The following is a 20,082-nucleotide window of genomic DNA, read 5'->3' as shown; positions in this document are numbered from 1 at the left end:
AGTCGGTCTTGTAAACTAGCGTTTGTAATGGAGAATTAACATTCATGACGTAGCAAATTATGAAATCTCGAACATGACACAACGGGGTTGATTTATTAAATCTATAGAGCAGTGATGGCTAACCTTGGCACCCCAGATGTTTTGGAACTACATTTCCCATGATGCTCATGCACTCTGCAGTGTAGATGAGTATCCTGGGAATTGTAGTTCCAAAACATCTGGAGTGCCAAGGTTCGCCATCACTGCTATAGAGCATAAAATCTGGTGCAACTCTGCATAGAAACCAATCAGCTTCAAGGTTCATTTGTCAAACCTTAATTGAGTAAGCTGAAGTTAGAAGCTGATTGGCTACCATGCACAGTTACACCACATTTTTCACTCTACACCTTAAGTAAATCAACCCCAATATTGATCATTCCTTGCCTCTAAACCCTGTGAAGGGATACTATATTTAGCATATATAGTCTTGAATATAACATTTTTAAAGAATAACATGATACTGCAAGTTAAAATTACAACATTAACAAACATTTTATTGTTATCTGGCAGCATGACGTTAATATTAAGGAGGTTTCCAGTCAGTGTACTCATCAGTATGACAAAGAGTAAGCCAGAACTGGCATTATTTCACTGGTTAATTCCTCTGGGAGTAACGAAACTGTCGTGATAATTGTCTGTGTTAAGCCCAGCAACCTGTAAATAAAAACACATACATCAAATTCTGATCACCCCCCCATCAAACTAAGTGCAGTATAACAATGATAATTTAACAATGATGCATTTATGGCCTAAATCAAGCCATCTTTATAGTTAGAAATGATTTAAGAAAACTGTAAAGTCTGTGAATTCTAGGCACTGACACCTGAGTTACAGTATTTTACTGTAGAGGTAAGTGTAATGCCGTGTACACACGACCAAACTTTTCGACAGCAAAGGTCAGACGGAACGAATCCGCCAGACAATTCGATCATGTATGGGCTTCATCGGACCTTTGCTGTCTAAAAATCAGACGGACTTTAGATTTAAAACATGTTTCAAATCTTTCCAACGAACTCGAGTCCAGTCGAAAAATCCATTCGTGTGGATGCTAGTCCGAGGGACGAAAACCGACGCTAGGGCAGTTATTGGCTACTGGCTCTGAACTTCCTTATTCTAGTCCGGTCATATGTCATCACATTAGAATGTGTCGGACTTTGGTGTGCTTGTGTGTGCCAAGTCCGTTAGTTTGGAAAGTCTGTTGGAACTATGCCGAAAGTTCGTCGGGAAGACCATTGGGCCTAATCTGCCAGAAAGTCCAGTCATGTGTACATGGCATTACAATAATCATGTATATGACATAACTGCTGGTAGGTAAACTAAAGCTAGCTACAGACATCAGATCACGGTCTGTTCTGACCATTGTGCACAATCTTGCATGAGTCTATGGCGCAGGTGGAGGGAGAATGGACAGACACCCACCTCTAGCCTAAAGGCCCGTACACACAATACGAAAATCAGATGGAAAAATTTGTATGACGAGCTGTCGGTTGACGATTTTCGTACAGTGCTTTCAACAGCCGATTTCGCTCTTTCAACATCCGATTTCGCTTTTTTGTCAGACCAACGCCGAATGTGCAGACTATAAAATTTTCATCGGATGTGAACTCAACATCCGATTTTCGTTTAGTACGGTTTTCGTACAAAAAAATCATAAGAGCCGGACTACGCATGCTCAGAAATGAAAGAATACATACAAAACTATTCAACACATTACATCACTTCTGAAGTTGTATTCTGTCATAAGAAAATTTTCTTATTGTGAGTAACCTCTTCACTTTCGACATGAGACTAGCATGCCACAAAAAACAGACGTTTGGCCATCCAAAAATCTGATTGTGTGTATGAGGCTTTAGGCTTCACGTACATTAGTGCTTATGCCCTTGTGCATCTGGGAGGCACAGGTGCAGCATCTATCCCCACTGCTAGCAGCCTTTCAAGATCTACGATAATCTATGTTTGCATCAGCTGGACACTGTACCAAGGGGTACTCGTTCAGGGACATAACACAGAATTCCATGCTCAGATTAAGGGTCTGGTAAGGCTTTTGGGGGGGACCCCACACATTTTTTGGTTGTTTCCCTTAAAAGTTATACCAGACCTGAAAGGTGTGATATGTCTTTTTTGGGAGGGACCTCTCACATTTTTTGTGGGGTTTCCCCTAAAAGTCATACCAGACCTAAAGGGCCTGGGTTTAACCTTTGGAGGGGACCCCACACATTGTTTGGTGGGAAGTGGGGTTCCAGTCAGACCAGACCTAAAGGGCCTGGGTCACACAGTCCAGTTATGAAACACAAACAGTGAACACACTTAACGCTTTGTTAAGCCAGTGTCATTAGTACGACGTCAGTGCATATTTTTAGCACCGATCACTGTAATGTCACTGGTTTCAACAAAAGTGTCAAAAACGTCAGTTAGGTGTCTGATCTGTCCGCCGCAATCACTCTACAAATCTCTGATCACCGCCATTACTAGTAAAAAAACAAAAACAATAAAAATGCCATAAATCTATTCCCTATTTTGTAGACACTATAACTTTTGTGCAAACAAATCAATATACGGTTATTGAGATTTTATTTACCAAATATATGTAGAAGAATAGATATTGGCCTAAACTGATGAATAATTTAATTTATATATATGTATATATATATATATATATATATATATATATATTTTTGGATCTGTATTATAGCAGAAAGTAAAAGAAATTTATTTTTCCCAAATTGGCGGTCTTTTTTTGTTTATAGCACAAAAAATAAAAACCGCAGAGGTGATCAAATACCACCAAAATAAAGCTCTATTTGTGGGGGGGGGGGGGGGGACAACGTCACACGATCGCGCAATTGTCAGTTAAAGTAATACAGTGCCGTATCGCAAAAAATGGCCTGTTCATTAAGGGGGTAAATCCTTCCGGGGCTGAAAGTGGTGGAAACCCACTTAAAAAACAAACAAACAAAAAACTAACACCTGCAAGACAAAGGCATAATGAGCTAGTATGCATAGCATACTAGCTCATTATGTAATACTCACCTGATATCGAAGCCCTCGCTGTGGGGCCCATACATAGCACCGGCCGGCAACATCACTCCCCGCGCGGTAACTCTCACTGAAGCAACGGCACATACGCGCTGTTGCTTCAGTTTGTGTCAGTGTGCATGTGCCAATGACGTTGGCACATGCAAATACAGAGGATATCTCCTAAACCGTGCAGGTTTAGGAGATATCCTGGGTAGCTACAGGTAAGCCTTATTATAGGCCTGTAGACCTGTAGCAAAAAGTGGTCTGTAAGGGTTTACAGCCACTTGAAAAAGGTGGCAACCCTATTTCCTTTATATCATATGTCTGTGTTAGTGTAAACCAATTATACAGAAAGTCATGGACTGAAGACCTGAATTTTTCATACCTATAGCTGAATGAGTGTTGCCGACTATAGTAATACAACACTCACTCAGGTTGAACTGGATGGACTGGTGTCTTTATTCAACCTTACTAACCATGAAACTATGAAACATTTTTGTTTGTCTTAAAAGGTTTATGTTTAATGCGAGAACCTGTTCAAATATAAGATGTGCATAACTCATAATGGTTAGTTTACACCCTTACCACGTTTGCAAATATGCTGGTAAAAGTGGCTCTTGTCTTGACCCATCAAATGTAGAAAGTGCAGTCTTCACAGACTTAAAGTTTGTTTCAATGTCTCTCTTTAAAACGTCTAGATAGAGACACCCATTAAAATAACTGAGTACTTTCTAGGAAAGAGAATAGAAAACAATATTCTATGACTGATGCAATGTATCAAGAGACTGCTAGACAACAGACTTACAAACTTCTATTATGTTGCAAAACACCATTTGAGTAGTCTATGATCCTGTATCTCTTCCACAGATGGAGGACAATAATGTTGGGAGGTGACATTCATAAACAGCAGGAGGGCAGGGGATGGCTGACAGGTAGAGAGGCATCAAGGCAGAACTAAACCCACTGCATATATAAAGAAAATAACATTCTTGCGTTTATTAATAATTTCTTACAACCATTTTTTATATTGAAAAGAATGCAGTTTATATACATTACCTTTCATTCCTACGTAATTTACATTTTCATACAAAACTTATTTTAGTTGCTTTTAATTTTTCCAAAGCACAAAATACTAAAACATGAAGATGATGGTTCTATTCATATTAATAGTACTCCGGGCTTTTTTTCTCAGAAAATAAGTGCAGGAACTCGATCACAACCCCCTGCCTCCAGGGGTGCGTTACGTGCAGAGTTCTGGGGTGCGTTTAGTACATAGTACTGAGTTTAGGGGTTCGATATGTACAGAGTTCCGGGGTGCACTTGGTACCTAGTACAAAGTTTAGAGATGCACTACATGCAGAGTTCTGGGGTGCGCTTGGTACATAGTACAGAGTTAAGGGGTTTGCTGTGTGCAGAGGTTTGGGGTGCACTTGGTACATAGTACAAAGTTTAGGGATGCACTACATGCAGAGTTCCGGGTGCGCTTGGTACATAGTACAGAGTTTAGGGACGCACATAGTGTAGAGTTTAGGCTTCGTGCACAGCTGCCTACCTCTGCATCCCCCATCCACATGTCACTTTCACCCCTCTTCAGCTCTGACCTCTGCATGCAACTCCCCCCTCACTTCACCCACTCCCCCCCTCCCCCTAAAAAGATCCACCATCTTCCACATAACTTACTTCTGTTGCTGTATTAAACTGGAGCACCCAGCAGGCACTAATACCTCCCCGCACACTGTAGGTGACTCCTCCTCTCTCACTTGCAGATCATCTAGTGGGGGTGTTGGCATCCTAAATGCACCCCAGGCACCTGCATCTCCCTTGTTACCATCCTGCTCAGGAGATCAGATCTGTGGGAGCTGTTAGGAGACAAACCATCACTGGTAAACACAGAAGCCGAACTTCTGTGTTTACAAGCGATAGTGGTGAGCAGGGAGCAGAGAGCCTGAGCCAGAGGTGGTGGAACTGAGTTCCACCAAGTTCCAGCTGAAAAAAAGCCTGCTTAAATCATCATGCTTTTCAAAAGTAAATTAATATGCATTAAAGAGGATGGCCATCTTTAAAACAAATATTAAAAGTCAGCAGCTATAAATACTGCAGCTGCTGACTTTTAATAAATGGATACTTACCTGTCCTGGGTGCCCGCGATGTCTGCAGCAGATGACGAGCAATCGCTCGTCTCTCAGCTGCTCCTGTCGCTATCCTCTGTCAGGGAATCAGGAAGTGAAGCATTGCGGCTTCACTGCCCTGTTTTTAGCAAAAAATATGGATTTTAACTTTTAAGCAACAAATGTCAGAATTATGCTTAGGCATGAAAGGGATAAGCAATAGACATGTGCATTAGTTTTCGTCCGAATGCATTTTCGTCCGAATTTCAGGTATTTTTGTTTTCGCTTTGACAAACGATAACGAAAGCACAGAATCCAAAAAACGAAAGATCCGACATAAATAAATGCTTTATTTTCGTTTTCCTTGTTACAACAGTTCGATATAGAATAGGAGATTCGACGTGACTCTGACAATAACAATCTGTGTCTATAGAACCTGTGGTCGAATGTGCCTAACCTTACCTCTATTAGTCCAAGATTATATAGAGAAATTATTAGACAGAGAGAAAAGATTCTGTAAGTTACTGTTCTAAAAAGTGTTTGGGGACCTGGGTCCTGCCCCAGGAGACATTTATCAATGCAAAAAAAAGTTTTAAAAACTGCAGTTTTTTCGGAAGCAGTGATTTTAATAATGGTTAAAGTGAAATAATAAAAGTGTAATATTCCTTTAAACTTCATAGTTGGGGGGTGTGTATAGTATGGCTGTGAAGGGCGCATGTTTCTGGTGCTTAGAACTGTTCCTGCACAAAGTGTCATTTATGCAGGAAAAAAAAGTCCTTTAAAATCACTCGCAGCTATTATGAATTGTCGGCTCCGTAATACAGAGAACACTCATTGAAAGTCATTGATAAAATAAATAAATAAATAAATAAATAAAAAAGCGTGGGGGTCCCCCAAATTCAATTACCAGGTCCTTCAGGTCTGGTATGGATATTAAGGGGAACCCTGCGTCAAAAAAAAAAAATTGACGTGGGGTTTCCCCTAAATATCCATACCAGACCTGAATTAAGGGGAACCCCGCGTCAAATTTAAAAAAAAATTGACGTGGGGGTCCCCCTAAAAATCCATACCAGCCCCTTTATCTGAGCATGCAACCTGACAGGCTGCAGGAAAAGAAGGGGGGGGGCGAGAGAGCGCCCCCCCTCCCTCCTGAACCGTACCAGGCCACATGCCCTCAACATTGGGAGGATGCTTTGGGGGTCTGTGACCCCTCAAAGCACCTTGTCCCCATGTTGATGTGGAGAAGGGCCTCATCCCCACAACCCTGGCCGGTGGTTGTGGGGGTCTGCGGGCGGGGAGCTTATCAGAATCTGGAAGCCCCCTTTAACAACCCCGGGTTTCCCCTTGCGTCAGAGGGGGCGGGGTCAGGTGACGGGTGGCCCCGCCCTCCCCATATAACAAACGTTAGGCCGCCGGGATCCCCGCAGTGTCTCCGCCGTGGAGACAGAAGATGGATGGATTCGCTGCGCTGGATCAGATCAACCATCGCTGGAGAGATATCATCCGTCACTGAATAGCAAGAGTGGATTACCACCGCTGGAATCATTTTTTTATTTTTAATAAAGGAATTTTTCAAAAGTGTGTTTGTCTTATTTAACAATTTTTTTACACTTTCTTTGTGAAATGGTAGGGGTACTTTTGTACCCCCTTACCATTTCAAACAGGGGGAGGCGGGATCTGGGGGTCCCCTTGTTAAAGGGGGCTTCCAGATTCTGATAAGCCCCCCGCCCGCAGACCCCCACAACCACCGGCCAGGGTTGTGGGGATGAGACCCTTCTTCACATCAACATGGGGACAAGGTGTTTTGAGGGGTCACAACTTTTTTTTGCATTGATACATGTCTCCTGGGGCAGGACCCAGGTCCCCAAACACTTTTTAGGACAGTAACTTGCATATTAGCCTTTAAAATGAGTACTTTAGATTTTGAACGTTGGAGTCCCATAGACTTTAATATGGTTCTAAAGTTCACACGAAGTATGCTATATACTAGCTCCGTCAAATCTTCTTTATACATTCGACAAACACCATAAGCCTTCAAAGACAGATTCGACCGTAATTCATGTGGATTTTCAGACGAATGCAATTTTTGAACGAAAAACAAAATAAATAAAAACGAATTTCGGGAGTAACTAAATAAATACATTTTTCGGACGAAAACGAAATTCCGAAACAAAACATTTTACTCTTCACATGTCTAATAAGCAATATTATTATTTTTATATTTGCTATATTCTTTTCCACAAATGTGGAGTTAACCTTTAAGTATACCCCTAAATGCATTCAGTCATACTAACCCAGATTTCAAAACGGGGCAACAAATCTAAGGTGGGAGTTAAATGGCACTAGGCATGTTAAGCTACTTACATAGAGCACTGACAACTGATGGGCTACATATTTATGGCTTCCTAGATGCTTTACATCATCTTCCAGTTGTTGGCTCAAAACCAGAAGCTGATTAAGTTTTCCTATATGAGCAAAGTAATCTGTGTGAGTAAAAACAGAATTAGAGGCAATAAGAAAAGTCCAGACAGTTTAGTGACATAAAAATACAACCCATATGATCCAGGGACAAGTCAATGATGAAATATTTATGTGTAATGATACTATTCTGATGCTATATTGTTATTTTGGAAATTAGATGTCTATTTGAAATATTTTGAACAAAGAAATTCATGTTCTGTTCTACTGCATCTCACCATCCATTGGAGGTCTCTCCAAAATATCAACAGGCCTTTCATATATGATGTATATTTCCACCCTTGGAAAAAGGAGCGATAAACCTGAAGTGTCCAGATATTCCTGCAGTAGAAGGAGATGTGGACATTAACTTTATGTTATTGAAATGAAAAGAAATATAATTTTTATTATTACTTTTTATAATATTAGTATTAAAAGGATACTATGTGAAAAATACATCATGCATAGTAATGTGCCTTCTGCTGGAAGCATTAGGTTTAAGTTTGTTGGTGGACTGCATACCCAAATTTCTTATTTTAGGCCAACAGTCTGTCATCACATAATTCCCTGCCAAAAATCGGATTGTGTGTACGAGGCTTTAGGCAATGCAATTTTCTCTCCTTCAACCATGAGTTGCGTGATTTCCCTATCAACACAGTAAGTCTTAAAGGGGGAATACATTATGCCACCAGCAGTGATCATATGAAAACAACCTGACAGGCTGGTTGTACTGAAGTCAATCGATAGATAAACTTCAGTACAACCAGCCTGTCCATAGATTCATCAAAATTTGTCAGATTCCTGGTGAATTGGATGAATTTTGATCTGTCTATGGCCAACTTTAGACTCTGAATGCTTATTTTCTTGAGATAATAAACACCATTACATTTTAATTCTGAAATGTTTTCAGGAATTTAATACACAGGGCAGTTGTTTTTTTTTTTTTTTTTTTGTACTACTACAGTCAGAGAAACAACCAGCAATGATATAAGTAGCAATATTAGTGTTCAGTCAGACACATTTATTTTTAGTCTATTCAGTTAAGCATTACCTCTAGACACGGTGTTGGTTCAGGTAAGTGGGTCAAACACTCTTTCATTCTTTCAAGAAGTTCTGAACCTAAAAATTAGCAAACAAGGATTAATCATTTATAATATATTTAGTTTGTACATTCAAAAAACAGAAATTAAAACAAAAAAGTGTAGCGCTTAGGTGGCAACAAACCACATGAACCAGTAAGGCACTAATTCAAGCAAAGAAAATTACATACACTTCAAAAAAAAGAAAATATGTGTAAATTCCGTTGTATATCAAGAGATCTTACTCCCAGGTGGAAGAGTGCATGAACCTCATGCACACAAAAGGTTAAAGTAAATAAAATTAATTTAACATATACAGTCCATCAAGTGAACATCTAACAGTCCTTGAAATGTGTAATATCAATCACAATTCCAAACTTGAGGTGACGTGAAAAAAGGTGAAATTCAACTTCTGATGTGTAGAATAATACCACCACCACCGTGATAAAGAAGGGGAGAGGAGGTTTACCAAATGACGTGGACTCAGAGGAAGGCTTACGCCTTTCGAGTCATATGGGCCTGTAGGTTAGCAAACCAGATAATCATACATCTAGTATGTAATCTTCCGCAAGTCTTCAGGTCATGAAATCATCCATAGCGATCCTTCTATAGTGCTCATCCCATGAAAATAGGGGGCTCAGGTATCAAAGACCATGGAAGTAGAAAACTAGCATAGCATGATACCGTTTTAACATCCAATTTATTAAAAAATAATAATAAAATTACACTCACATTTGGTTCAATCGTAATAACATAGTCAGAAAGTAGCGATGTCTGTAAGGGGGTCCACCCGACGCATTTCAACTAAACAGAGGACGACTGTTTAGTTGAAACGCGTCGGATAGACCCCCTTACAGACATCGCTACTTTCTGACTATGTTATTACGATTGAACTGTATGTTAAAGCAGAGCTCCACTCAAAAGTGGAAGTTCCACTTTAAACACTCCCCTTCTATGCCACATTTGGCATGTTTTTGTTTGTTTTTTTGGTCGGGATACCTAGTTTTGACAGGTACCTGCTCCCACTTTGGCTCGGGCCACCTAGGCGGCGGCTTGAGTGGAAGTTCCACTCTCCCCTTTCCTCCCTGCAATCTGCAGGGACACGTCACAGATTCCAGAAGATTGCTCAACCACAAACTGTCACAGTCAGATGCCCACACTTGCAATGCTGGTGCCAGGGAGAGATGAGGGAGAGAGCCGAGGGTTTGGGTGGCCACATCACTGGATTGTGGGACAGGTGAGTGTCTTTATTAAAAGTCAGCAGCTACACTTTTTGTAGCTGGTGACTTTTAATAAACACAAAAATGGCTGGAACTCCTCTTTAAAGCGGTTGTATACCCTGCTTTGTGATTTTTACCTACAGGTAAGCCTATAATAAAGCTTACCTGTAGGTAAAATAATTATCTCCTAAATGTGCACCGTTTAGGAGATATTCACCTTGCATGCAGCCACTGACGTCAGCGGCGCATGTGCTCTGACGGTCCAGCGGATACTACGGGAAAATCAGAGCTTCTTGCCGGAACTGAGGACTCCCTCACATGCGTGGGAGTTCCATCATCGTGGCTCCGGCCACTCAAAGTGCCGGAGCCGCGAACACGGAAGAAACGCAGAGGGAACATGTCAGCTCCCTCAGCGGTGACTGGGAGGCAGTACGCGGGCTTTGATCTAAGGTAAGTATTTCATAATGAGCTAGTATGTGATGCAAACTAGCTCATTATGCCTTTGCCTTACAGGTTTTTTTGGTCGGGCATACAACCACTGAAATACAGAGTTCATCAACCAGCTGGGCATTTGAACAATATGGTTATTCCATGTACGTAACTTTTTTTAAATCAATTACATTATTTTTAATAACTCAAAAAAAAGGTAATATTTGGAAAAAAAACATCCATTGCCAAGAAGCTGAACACCAATCACACATGTTTATTCCAAGTAATTCACCTGTGTGTAGCAAACATTCTCTTACAATCACAAATATCAATATGTATTTGCTTCTGAAACTTGGCACATATCTTTCCAGAATTAACACAGTAGTAAAGTCTGCTTTTTCATCAGTATCTACAGGTAAGCTTATAATAAGGCTTACCTGTAAACCCATACCTACCTGCTCTGTGCAATGGTTTTGCAAAGAGCAGCCCGATCCTCTTCTTTTTAGGTCCCCGCTGGTGGTCCTGGCTCCTCCCTCCTGCCAAGTGCCCTTAACCATTTCCGGGCCGCTGCACGCCAATGTAAATCCCTACTTTGGGGACGGATATTGTTGTTATTGCAGCAGCCAGCTGCCAAACCCCGGTATCCCCGTGTTCGGCCAGCGGTCCGTTACAAGATAAAAGTGGTCTCTGCGTCATAACGTCACTTCCGCCCATAGCTCTTAAAGGGCCATTTTTATTTGTTTTTTTATCTTTTTAAATTACAATTTTTTTTTCTTATTGCATTTTAGTGTAAATATGAGATCTGAGGTCTTTTTGACCCCAGATCTCATATTTAAGAGGTCCTGTCATGCTTTTTTCTATTACAAGGGATTTTTATATTCCTTGTAATAGGAATAAAAGTGATTTTTTTTTTTTTTAAAACAGTGTAAAAATAAATAGTAAAAGGTAAAATAAATAAGAATTTTTCTTTTTTTTTAAACGTGCTCCGTCCCGCCGAGCTCGCGTACAGAAGTGAATGCATACTTGAGTAGCGCCCGTATATGAAAACAATGTTCAAACCACACATGTGAGGTATTGCCGCGATCGGTAGCGCGAGAGCAATAATGTTCGCCCTAGACCTTCTCTATAGCGCAAAACATGCAACCGATAGAATTTTTTAAATGTCGCCTATGGAGATTTTTAAGGGTAAAAGTTTGTCGTCATTCCACGAGCAGGTGCACAAGCGTGACATGTTGGGTATCAATTTACTTGACATAACATTATCTTTCATAATATAAAAAAAAATTGGGGCTAACTTTACTGTTGTCTTATTTTTTAATTTAAAAATTTTTCGAAAAAAAAAGGTGCGCTTGTAAGACTGCTGCACAAATATGGTGTGACAGAAAGTATTGCAACGACCGCCATTTTATTAAAATGTATAATGTTTTTGATTGTTCTAAGTAATTTCCTAGCAAAAAAAGTTTTAACTTGTAAACACCACATCTAAAAAAGAGGCCCGGTCCTAAAGTGGTTATTAGCAAGGGTCCTGCTATGGGGACACTCAAGCAGGCTCATTACTGAGCCACGCTCCTGTAAATACACATTGTCCATTCACACACAGAGCAAAGCTTCACCCTCCTCCCTGTGCGATCGCTCCTCATTAGCTCAATAGCTGTGATTCACAGCAGCAGGAGCTAATGGATCCCACTGCAGTGTGAGCCAATAAGGAGAGAGAGACCCAGGAGAGCAGCTGCTCTCATGCAAATTTGTATCGAGATGGTGTTTAGGTAAGTATAATAGGGGGCTGCACCCAGAAGGTTTTTTAACCTAATGTATAGATTGCATTAAGGTAAAAAAAAACTTCTGCCTTTAGAATCACTTTAAGTAGTGGTTGTGTATGAATTACATTTGGAGATTGGGGATATTCTTTAGCCCTCATGCACACTTGAGCTCCAAAAAACGGTTTAAAAAGGAGTTTGACTTTTTTTTTTTTTTTATGCCTCTAAATCAGGGGTCTCAAACTGAGGGCCCTCCAACTGTTGCCAAACTACAAGTCCCATGAGGCATTGCAAGGCTGATAGCTACAAGCATGACTTCTACAGGCAGAGGTATGATGGGACTTGTAGTTTTGAAACAGCTGGAGGGCTGCCAGTTTGAGACCCCTGCTCTAAATGGCCCTCCATGTGTAGCCTATGCGTTCATGCACACATAGGCATTTACAGGAGTTTAGTGGCAGAGGTGTTTAGAGGCAGGAAAAAAACACATCACTTGTGCGTTCAAGACAGACACGTTTTGGCCAAAAAACACCTTATGTGCATCTAAACGCACCTAATCGCTAGATGCACTTCGCACTCCATTTCACGGGCCAAAATAAATTAATATTCTGGCCAATGTAATGAGTAAAAGCCCAAGTGTGTGATGTGTCTAAATGCACCTAACAGTGTTTACAATAGCCCCAGTGTGCATGAGGTCTTAGTGTTGCTTTAAATAGTCATTCCCTTTTCTATATAGAAAAGGTAACAGTTGATTTTCTCACATGCTGAAAAACTTTTGTGTCCAATAAAAAACACTTCCAATAATAAGAAGCATTTATTATCTGCCTGAAGGGAACCCCTACATACAAGGTCACGTGTGGACAAGCTAAGCTGACAGTACATGCATTGTAGGCACATTCTTTTTCTTACAGTGGTCCTATATATTGGGATATGTGTTAAGCTGGCCATACATTATACAATTTTCTTATTCAATTTCCTTTAGATTTTCCTTCAACTATGTAGTACAAGGGCCTTCCTAATTGCACACACATTGAAAGTGTTTAGGTTTGACCTCACATTATATGGTTTTGGTAAATCTAAAAGAAAACTGTACAAGAAAATTGTATAGTGTATGGCTAGCCTAAGGTAACAACAAGTCTTGAAATGTTCCTTATTACTTGTAGCTTGATCAGAGATACACCTGACTCCGGAACTGTTGCTTCAAGCGGTTGTATAGCCAAATGTTTACCTTTGACCTACAGGTAAGCCTATAATAAGGCTTACCTGTAGGTAAAATGAATATCTCCTAAACATGTACGGTTTAGGAGATATTCCTCTCACAATGAGCCGCTGACTTCAGCGGCACATGCGCATCAGGGATTCTCAGCTGAAAGTCTGGCAGACGCCAGACCCTGCCAGGAAGAAAACTCCCGCACGCATTCGTGGGAGTGATGACATGTGAGTGGCCGGAGCCGCAATACCCGGAAGACACGCCGAGGGCACATGTCAGATCCCTCGGCGTGGATCAAGTGAGATGCCGGCGCCTCGTTCTAAGGTAAGAATTTCATAATGAGCTAGTATGCGGTGCATACTAGCTCATTATGCCTTTTTCCTTACAGGTGTAAAAAAAAAAAAAAAAGTCAGCGGGTCCAAGAAACCTTACCCTTTCTGTTGTTAATTACAAGCCTTTCATAAAAGTATCTGATTTGTAAATATAAACTCACCCAGTGTGCGAAATATGTCAGATTCTTCAAAGCTTACATCATCTGCAACTTGCTCTTGAAGCTGGTTAGAAAAATATGCAGTGTTACCTTATCTAGAAATTAAATGTTTCTATACCATCTAGTTCATTAATTTGTTTTGAAAAAGGTTATGATTTGTGTAAAGAAATATTTATTACTAGGATGTTAAACCAACTAATCTTTTCTTTTGTTTGCTTTATGACTTGTCATTTTTCTAGTTATACTGTATTTAGTAACCCAAATTGTGGCTGTTAAAGGGGTTGTAAACCATCGTGTTTTTTCACCTTAATGTGTCCCATGCATTAAGGTGAAAAAACACCTGGCAGTGACCGGCCTCCCAGCCCCCCCCCCCCCGTTCACTTACCTGAGCCCTGGAACTTGATCCGACGGGGAAGCACTGTCTCTCTACCCAGGGTTCTCGGCTCTTGATTGGATAGATTGATAGCAGCGCAGCCATAGGCTCCCGCTGCTGTCAATCAAATCCAATGACGTGGGCGCCGGGGGGCGGGGCCGAGTCATACATTCAGCAGTCATGGACGCCGAATGCTGGATACAGGAGCGCACCAGCAAGGTAACCCCTTCAGGAGAGCGCTTCTCCTAGGGGGTTATCTGATGTGGGTAGGAGCTGCGAGAGCCACCGGGGGTCCCCAGATGAGCAGGTTCGGGCCACTCTGTGCAAAACAAGCTGCACAGTGGAGGTAAGTATGATATGTTTGTTATTAAAAAAAATAAACTCTTATGCTGCATACACACGATCAGACTATACGGCGGACTCCCCCCCTTCCCTAAAGCACCCCCCCATGTTGAGGGCACGTGGCCTGGTACGGCTCAGGAGGGCTCGTCCCCACCCCCTTTCCTGACCACCCAGTCAAAGACAGTGGCCGGTGATCGAGATCCAAAAGTCGTCCGCTTCTGGATCAGCAGCTGGGCAGGGAGCTTTGGGATACCGCATTGTTGGCTGAAAGGGGAGTTTTGTTACGCTTTAACCACTTCCCAACCAACCGCCACAGTTATACTGCAGCAGGTTGGCTCCCCTGCGCGAGTCGTCGTAGCTATACGTCAGCTCGTAGGGTCGGGATAGCAGGCAGTCCCAAAAACATGTCAAAATTGTCTGATGTGTCTGCCATAATGTGGAAGTCACAATAAAAATCGAAGATCTTCGCCATTACTAGTAAAAAAATAAAATAATAATTAAAATGCTATAAAACTATTCCCTATTTTTTAGACGCTATAACTTTTGTGCAAACCAATCTATATATGCTTATTGCGATTTTTTTTACCAAAAATATGTAGAAGAATATATATCAGCCTAAACTGAGGAAAAAAATTTTGTTTAAATGTTAAATGTTTCATTTATATATATTTTTGGGGATATTTATTACCGTATAGCAAAAAGTAAAAAAAATGTGTTTTTTTTTCAAAATTGTCGCTCTTTTTTGTTCATAGCACAAAAAATAAAAACTGCAGAGGTGATCAAATACCACCAAAAGAAAGCTCTACTTGTGGGCAAAAAAAGACGTTGATTTTGTTTGCGTACAACGTCACGCGTCCGGACAATTGTCAGTTAAAGCGACGCTGAATCGCAAAAAGTGCTCTGGTCAGGAAGGGGGTAAAATCTTCCGGGGCTGAAGTGATTAAGGAACTTCTAGAAAACTTCTAGAAAACTCTGGAAGAACTCTATGGTTCTGTGGAACCATGGTTGAGAATTTCTGGTCTAATGGATAAGCTTAGAACCATAACTGTGGGCTTCTCTACCTATCACAGCCATTTAACTATGCATGATAAAATACTGTAAGTCTGAATAAGTCCACTCATTAAAACAGTCATCTTTTTTTCCTATAGGCGTTAGATATTAAATCAGACATAACTCACCTGCTCTACTTCACCTCGGATGACAATATCAAGCTGTGAAGATAATGAAAACATCTCCAGAGCTACCTGCTTACAGCTCATTTGTATTGGCCACAAAGGTTTCTTCACATTGACGGTTACTATGAAATAAGCAAAAGATGCCAATAAAAACAGATACAGTAAAACCTTGGTTTGAGAGTAACTTTGTTTAAGAGCGTTTTGCAAGACAAGAAACATTTTTTAATAAATTTTGACTTGACATACAAGCGATGCTTTGATATACAAAGTAGCGTCATGTCACAATTGAGTATTGAAGAGTAGAGAGGCGCCTCTAAGTGTAGCATTATCAGAGCTCAAAATTTAAAGTCCTGAACTACTAGCCAGGCCCCAAGGCTTACTCGCCACCAGTTGACCCACCCCATCCCTAATTCCGCCCTAAACACGCCCTCATAAATTATCTCATGAAATGACACTTAAATGTATTATACAGAATTAAGTTATAAAAATAATTAACAACCAGGGCCGCTGATAGGGCAGTACAGCCAGCCCTACTGTACCGGGCCCGGCCAGCAGGGGGGCCCAGACAACTTTGTTCTTCAGCTTTGGTAAAAGCACTTTGCCCAGGTGAAAGCATTGATAATGCTCCTAGGCTTGCTGTAGCATAAATCTATTTTACCTGGGCCCCATCAGTACAGCAGAGGGGTCCAGGAGGTATTAGCAGAGAGGGACTATTTTTTCAATTTCGGGTGCAGGCGTCTAAAGCCAGCGCCGCACTTTTTTAAAGTTCCTGCTGGCCGCGGCTGATGACAGCCGATCTCTGGCGGAGTGATTCTCCTTTCCTCCCTTAGTAACCGAGGAGGGCAGAGGACGGGCTGTATCTGAGCGGGAGACGAGAGAGATGTGGTTGACAGCGCAGGCAGCATAAGGATCCCGATGAACGGGCAGGCTCACGTTTTCTGGAAGGTACAGTACAGAAACAGAGAGGCATACAACATCTGTACCGTGTGATCATCATCATAATGATGATAATCACATAAGCACAGCGAGATGCTGTTAGGTCTTGTTTACGTTTGTGTTTGGGGGGGGGGCAGTAAAAATGTGCAGCTCAGCCACAGTTTTACCATCTTCCAACCACTCCCCCTTTATGCTGCAAAGACACTACTGCCATAGTGCTGCAGTAGTGACGGGATGTTGTGTAAAACACCCTGCAGGTGTACTACAGAAGTAGTGCCTTTGCTGCATAAGGGGGAGTGGTTGGGGGATGGTAAAAATGTGGCTCAGCTGCATATTTTACTGCCTCCCCCCACCCAAAACACAAAAGTAATCAAGACTTAACAGTTAGCATCTCCCTGTGCACTGCCAATCATAACTGGAGGCATTACCCACAGCCACACATATACATGGATAAAAGTATACATGTGCCGAATGTCTCGACCACTAATGATTGGCAGGGCACGGGGGGGGGGGGGGGGGCCCTGTCAGGTAGGCTGTACGGGGCCCCATGATTTCTAACAGCAGCCCTGTTAACAACGACTGTATCCATGCCCAGCAATGCAGGCTGCCTGTGTCCACCATGCAGCCTTGTGTCCACCAATGCAGCCTTTTGTCCACCATGCAGCCTTGTGCCCACCATGCAGCCTTGTGCCCAGTGCCCACCATGCAGTCTTGTGTCCACCAATGCAGCATTGTGCCCAGTGCTCACCAATGCAGCCTCGTGCCCACCAATGCAGCCTTGTTTCCACCATGCAGCCTTATGCCAATCATTCAGCCTTGTGCCCACCAATGCAGCCTTGTGCCCAGTGCCCACCAATGCAGTCTTGTGTCCACCAATGCAGCCATGTGCCCCCCATGCAGCCGTGTGCCCACCATTCAGCCTGTGTCCACCATGCAGCCTTGTGCCCACCAATGCATCCTTTTGCCCACCAATGCAGCCTTGTGCCCACCAATGAAGCTTTGTGTCCACCATGCAGCCTTGTGCCCAGTGTCCATCATGCAGTTTTGTGCCCACCATGCAGCCTACCTGTGTCGGGGAGGACAGGAACAGGAGAGCCGCCCAGGTGTTCAGAGCGCAGCCCATTGAACACAGCGATAACAGCTTTCATTTCAATTGCCGTGTTCCCGCCCGCAACATCATATACAGCCCCGACCCCTGGCTGGAGAACTTTGATTGTCAGATTACCCGTCACTGGGATTGGACGGGTGATCTGTCTATCAAAGTCCCGGGACCAGGAGGAGGGGCTGTATCTGAACACAGCTATTGAAATGAAAGCTGTTATTGCTGTGTTCCCCACGCTGCGCTGTGAACACCTGGGTGGCTCTCCTGCTCTCTCTCTTCTCCTCCGTGATCCCTGGGAGAAATTCCCATTTCACACAGGCTGCCGGCTCGCCCCCAGCTCCCAGGCAGCCCTCAAAATCCACTCGCAATATGCAAGCATTATAGTTACATTTAATGAAGGTACAACATTTAGAAACTCACATGGTTGATGATTAAAACCGGCACATCTAAGTATGCAGGCATCCGGGGGAAAAGATGTCCATATAGACCGTCCTCCTCACTGCCATTGACTATGTCCACACTGCGCTCCACGAGTGGTTTTAAGCCTCGCTTTCAGCTCACTCTACTGCAGGGTAATCTTTCCGGTCACGATTGCAGACAGCTTAACCCCGGAAGTCTGCATACTTAGATGTGACTCTTTTAATCATCAACCATGTGAGTTGCTAAATCTTGTACCTTTATTAAATGTAACCATATTGCTACATTTAGGCTACTTTCACACTGTGGTGCTTTACAAGCGTTTTCGCGCTATAAATAGCACCTGTAAAGTGCTGTAAAGGGCCTCTTCTGCAGCCCCAGTCTGAAAGCCAGACCGCTGGGACGGTGCCCTTGCAGGACGGGCAAAAAAGTCCTGCAAGCAACATTTTTGGGGCGGTGCGGGAGAGGTGTATACACCACTCCCCCACCAACCCTGCCCACTGAAATGAATGCCTTGAAAGTAGCACTAAGTGGGTGCATTTAACCCTGTTTTAACCCCTTCTGGGATATTAAAAGCACCCCACCCCCCTGCTAAAACTAGCGGCGCTTTACTGCTAACGGATCCGCTGCTTCAGTGTGAAAGTGGCCTTAGAGTCCCCTTTCTTCTCTTTTATACTCTGTAGTTCCTGCTGGATTTTGCTTGTGAAGGCTGCCATTTGTGGATGGACATTTTATGGTTACACAACCTATCACATTTTTATAATCTTTTTATATGGACTATAAACTGAAGGACCTATGAATAAATGGTTGTGGAACGAATCATCTGAGTTTCCATTATTTCTTATGGGGAAATTTGCTTTGATATACAAGTACCTTGCATTACAAGCATGCTTCCGGTACAAATTATGCTTGCAATCCAGGGTTTAACGTATTTATTAGTCGACACTTATCAAGTGTGTGTGTTTAAAGAGTGTAAGTTCCTTTGAAAAGTTAAATATGGCTAATGCATGGTAGATATGAGGACAAACTGGATGCAAAAATATATACGGTATATGTATTTATATTGAAATTAATCAGAAACAAATATATATATAATATAACAAAAAAATATATATATTTTTTTTTTTTTTTGTGATCACTAGCAGATGACATACAATATCATGACATACAATATTGTGACCGATGACATAAAAAGCGTGTTTTTTTTTTTTTTGTTTTTTTATATATCTATAGAGGTTATCATGTATTCCTACTGATTCTCTACTAAAGCTAATGACATTAGTAACATTACTTGCCTAATGCTTTGTGCTTTGTTCTGCAGACACAAAGAGGCTAAGCTAACAACACACACAGCAATCCTTGCATTGTACACAACATGCAGACCTGTACCAGTACACTACCTTTACTACGTGAATGGTAGAGGCACGGCTGGCGCAGAGGCTGAGATTGACTGACAGCAGCCATCCTTACATAATCCACCAAACAAAGGGAAGATTCTTCTATAAAGCTGAGATTTCTGCACAGTACAAGGCATGCAATGTCTATATTGTCTTCAGGGATGTGGAAACAGCAGACTGATGCTAGCTGGATTCTGCTCAGCCAATAGCAGCTGCTCTTTGAAAAGGATGTGCAGACAGCATGTAACCATGCATGAGAAGCTAAAAAAAAAAAAAACACAGTAGAGGATGAGTAGGGGACTAGTAGGGGACTATCTGATATCTCCTAGGGATAACTCCCAGAATCTACAAAACCTTTTTTACTCTCACGTTTCCTTGTCTCAAAGCCATCCAATGATAATTGTAAGAATGTCCAGTGATCTGCACAAAATAATTGGTATTTTTAAAATTTGAACCTCTGTTCACAATGCTGCCACTCAGCACCGCCGGACGTGGAAGCTGATGGAGATCAGTGTAATAATGATGCCTACTACAAT

The 20,082-nt window shown here is 42.0% G+C and overlaps 1 protein-coding gene across 2 annotated transcripts; it reads right to left on the bottom strand.

The window, feature by feature from the left end:
* Positions 1-478: 478 nt before the first annotated feature.
* On the bottom strand, positions 479-19,752 carry LOC143983297 (uncharacterized). Of its 2 annotated transcripts, none has more exons than XM_077482814.1 (8): positions 19,550-19,752; positions 15,698-15,816; positions 13,808-13,868; positions 8,674-8,741; positions 7,862-7,964; positions 7,530-7,648; positions 3,643-3,788; positions 479-693 (listed from the first exon to the last, which is right to left on the bottom strand). In XM_077482814.1, the coding sequence occupies exons 1-8, from the start codon at positions 19,611-19,613 to the stop codon at positions 591-593; spliced, it is 783 nt and encodes a 260-aa protein (XP_077338940.1). In that variant the 5' UTR covers positions 19,614-19,752; the 3' UTR covers positions 479-590. The 2 variants fall into 2 exon arrangements, with proteins under 2 accessions (XP_077338940.1, XP_077338941.1); XM_077482815.1 differs by lacking the exon at positions 19,550-19,752 and adding an exon at positions 18,153-18,310.
* Between the last annotated feature and the right edge of the window lie 330 nt (positions 19,753-20,082).

The sequence above is a fragment of the Lithobates pipiens genome, unplaced genomic scaffold, assembly GCF_037356315.1.
Source record: "Lithobates pipiens isolate NorthernLeopardFrog02 unplaced genomic scaffold, aLitPip1_a1.2 Scaffold_16, whole genome shotgun sequence".
In the NCBI taxonomy this organism is placed as follows: Eukaryota; Metazoa; Chordata; class Amphibia; order Anura; family Ranidae; genus Lithobates; species Lithobates pipiens.
The sequence above is the reverse complement of the archived record's forward strand: the minus strand, read 5'-3'. Positions and strand labels throughout refer to the sequence as shown.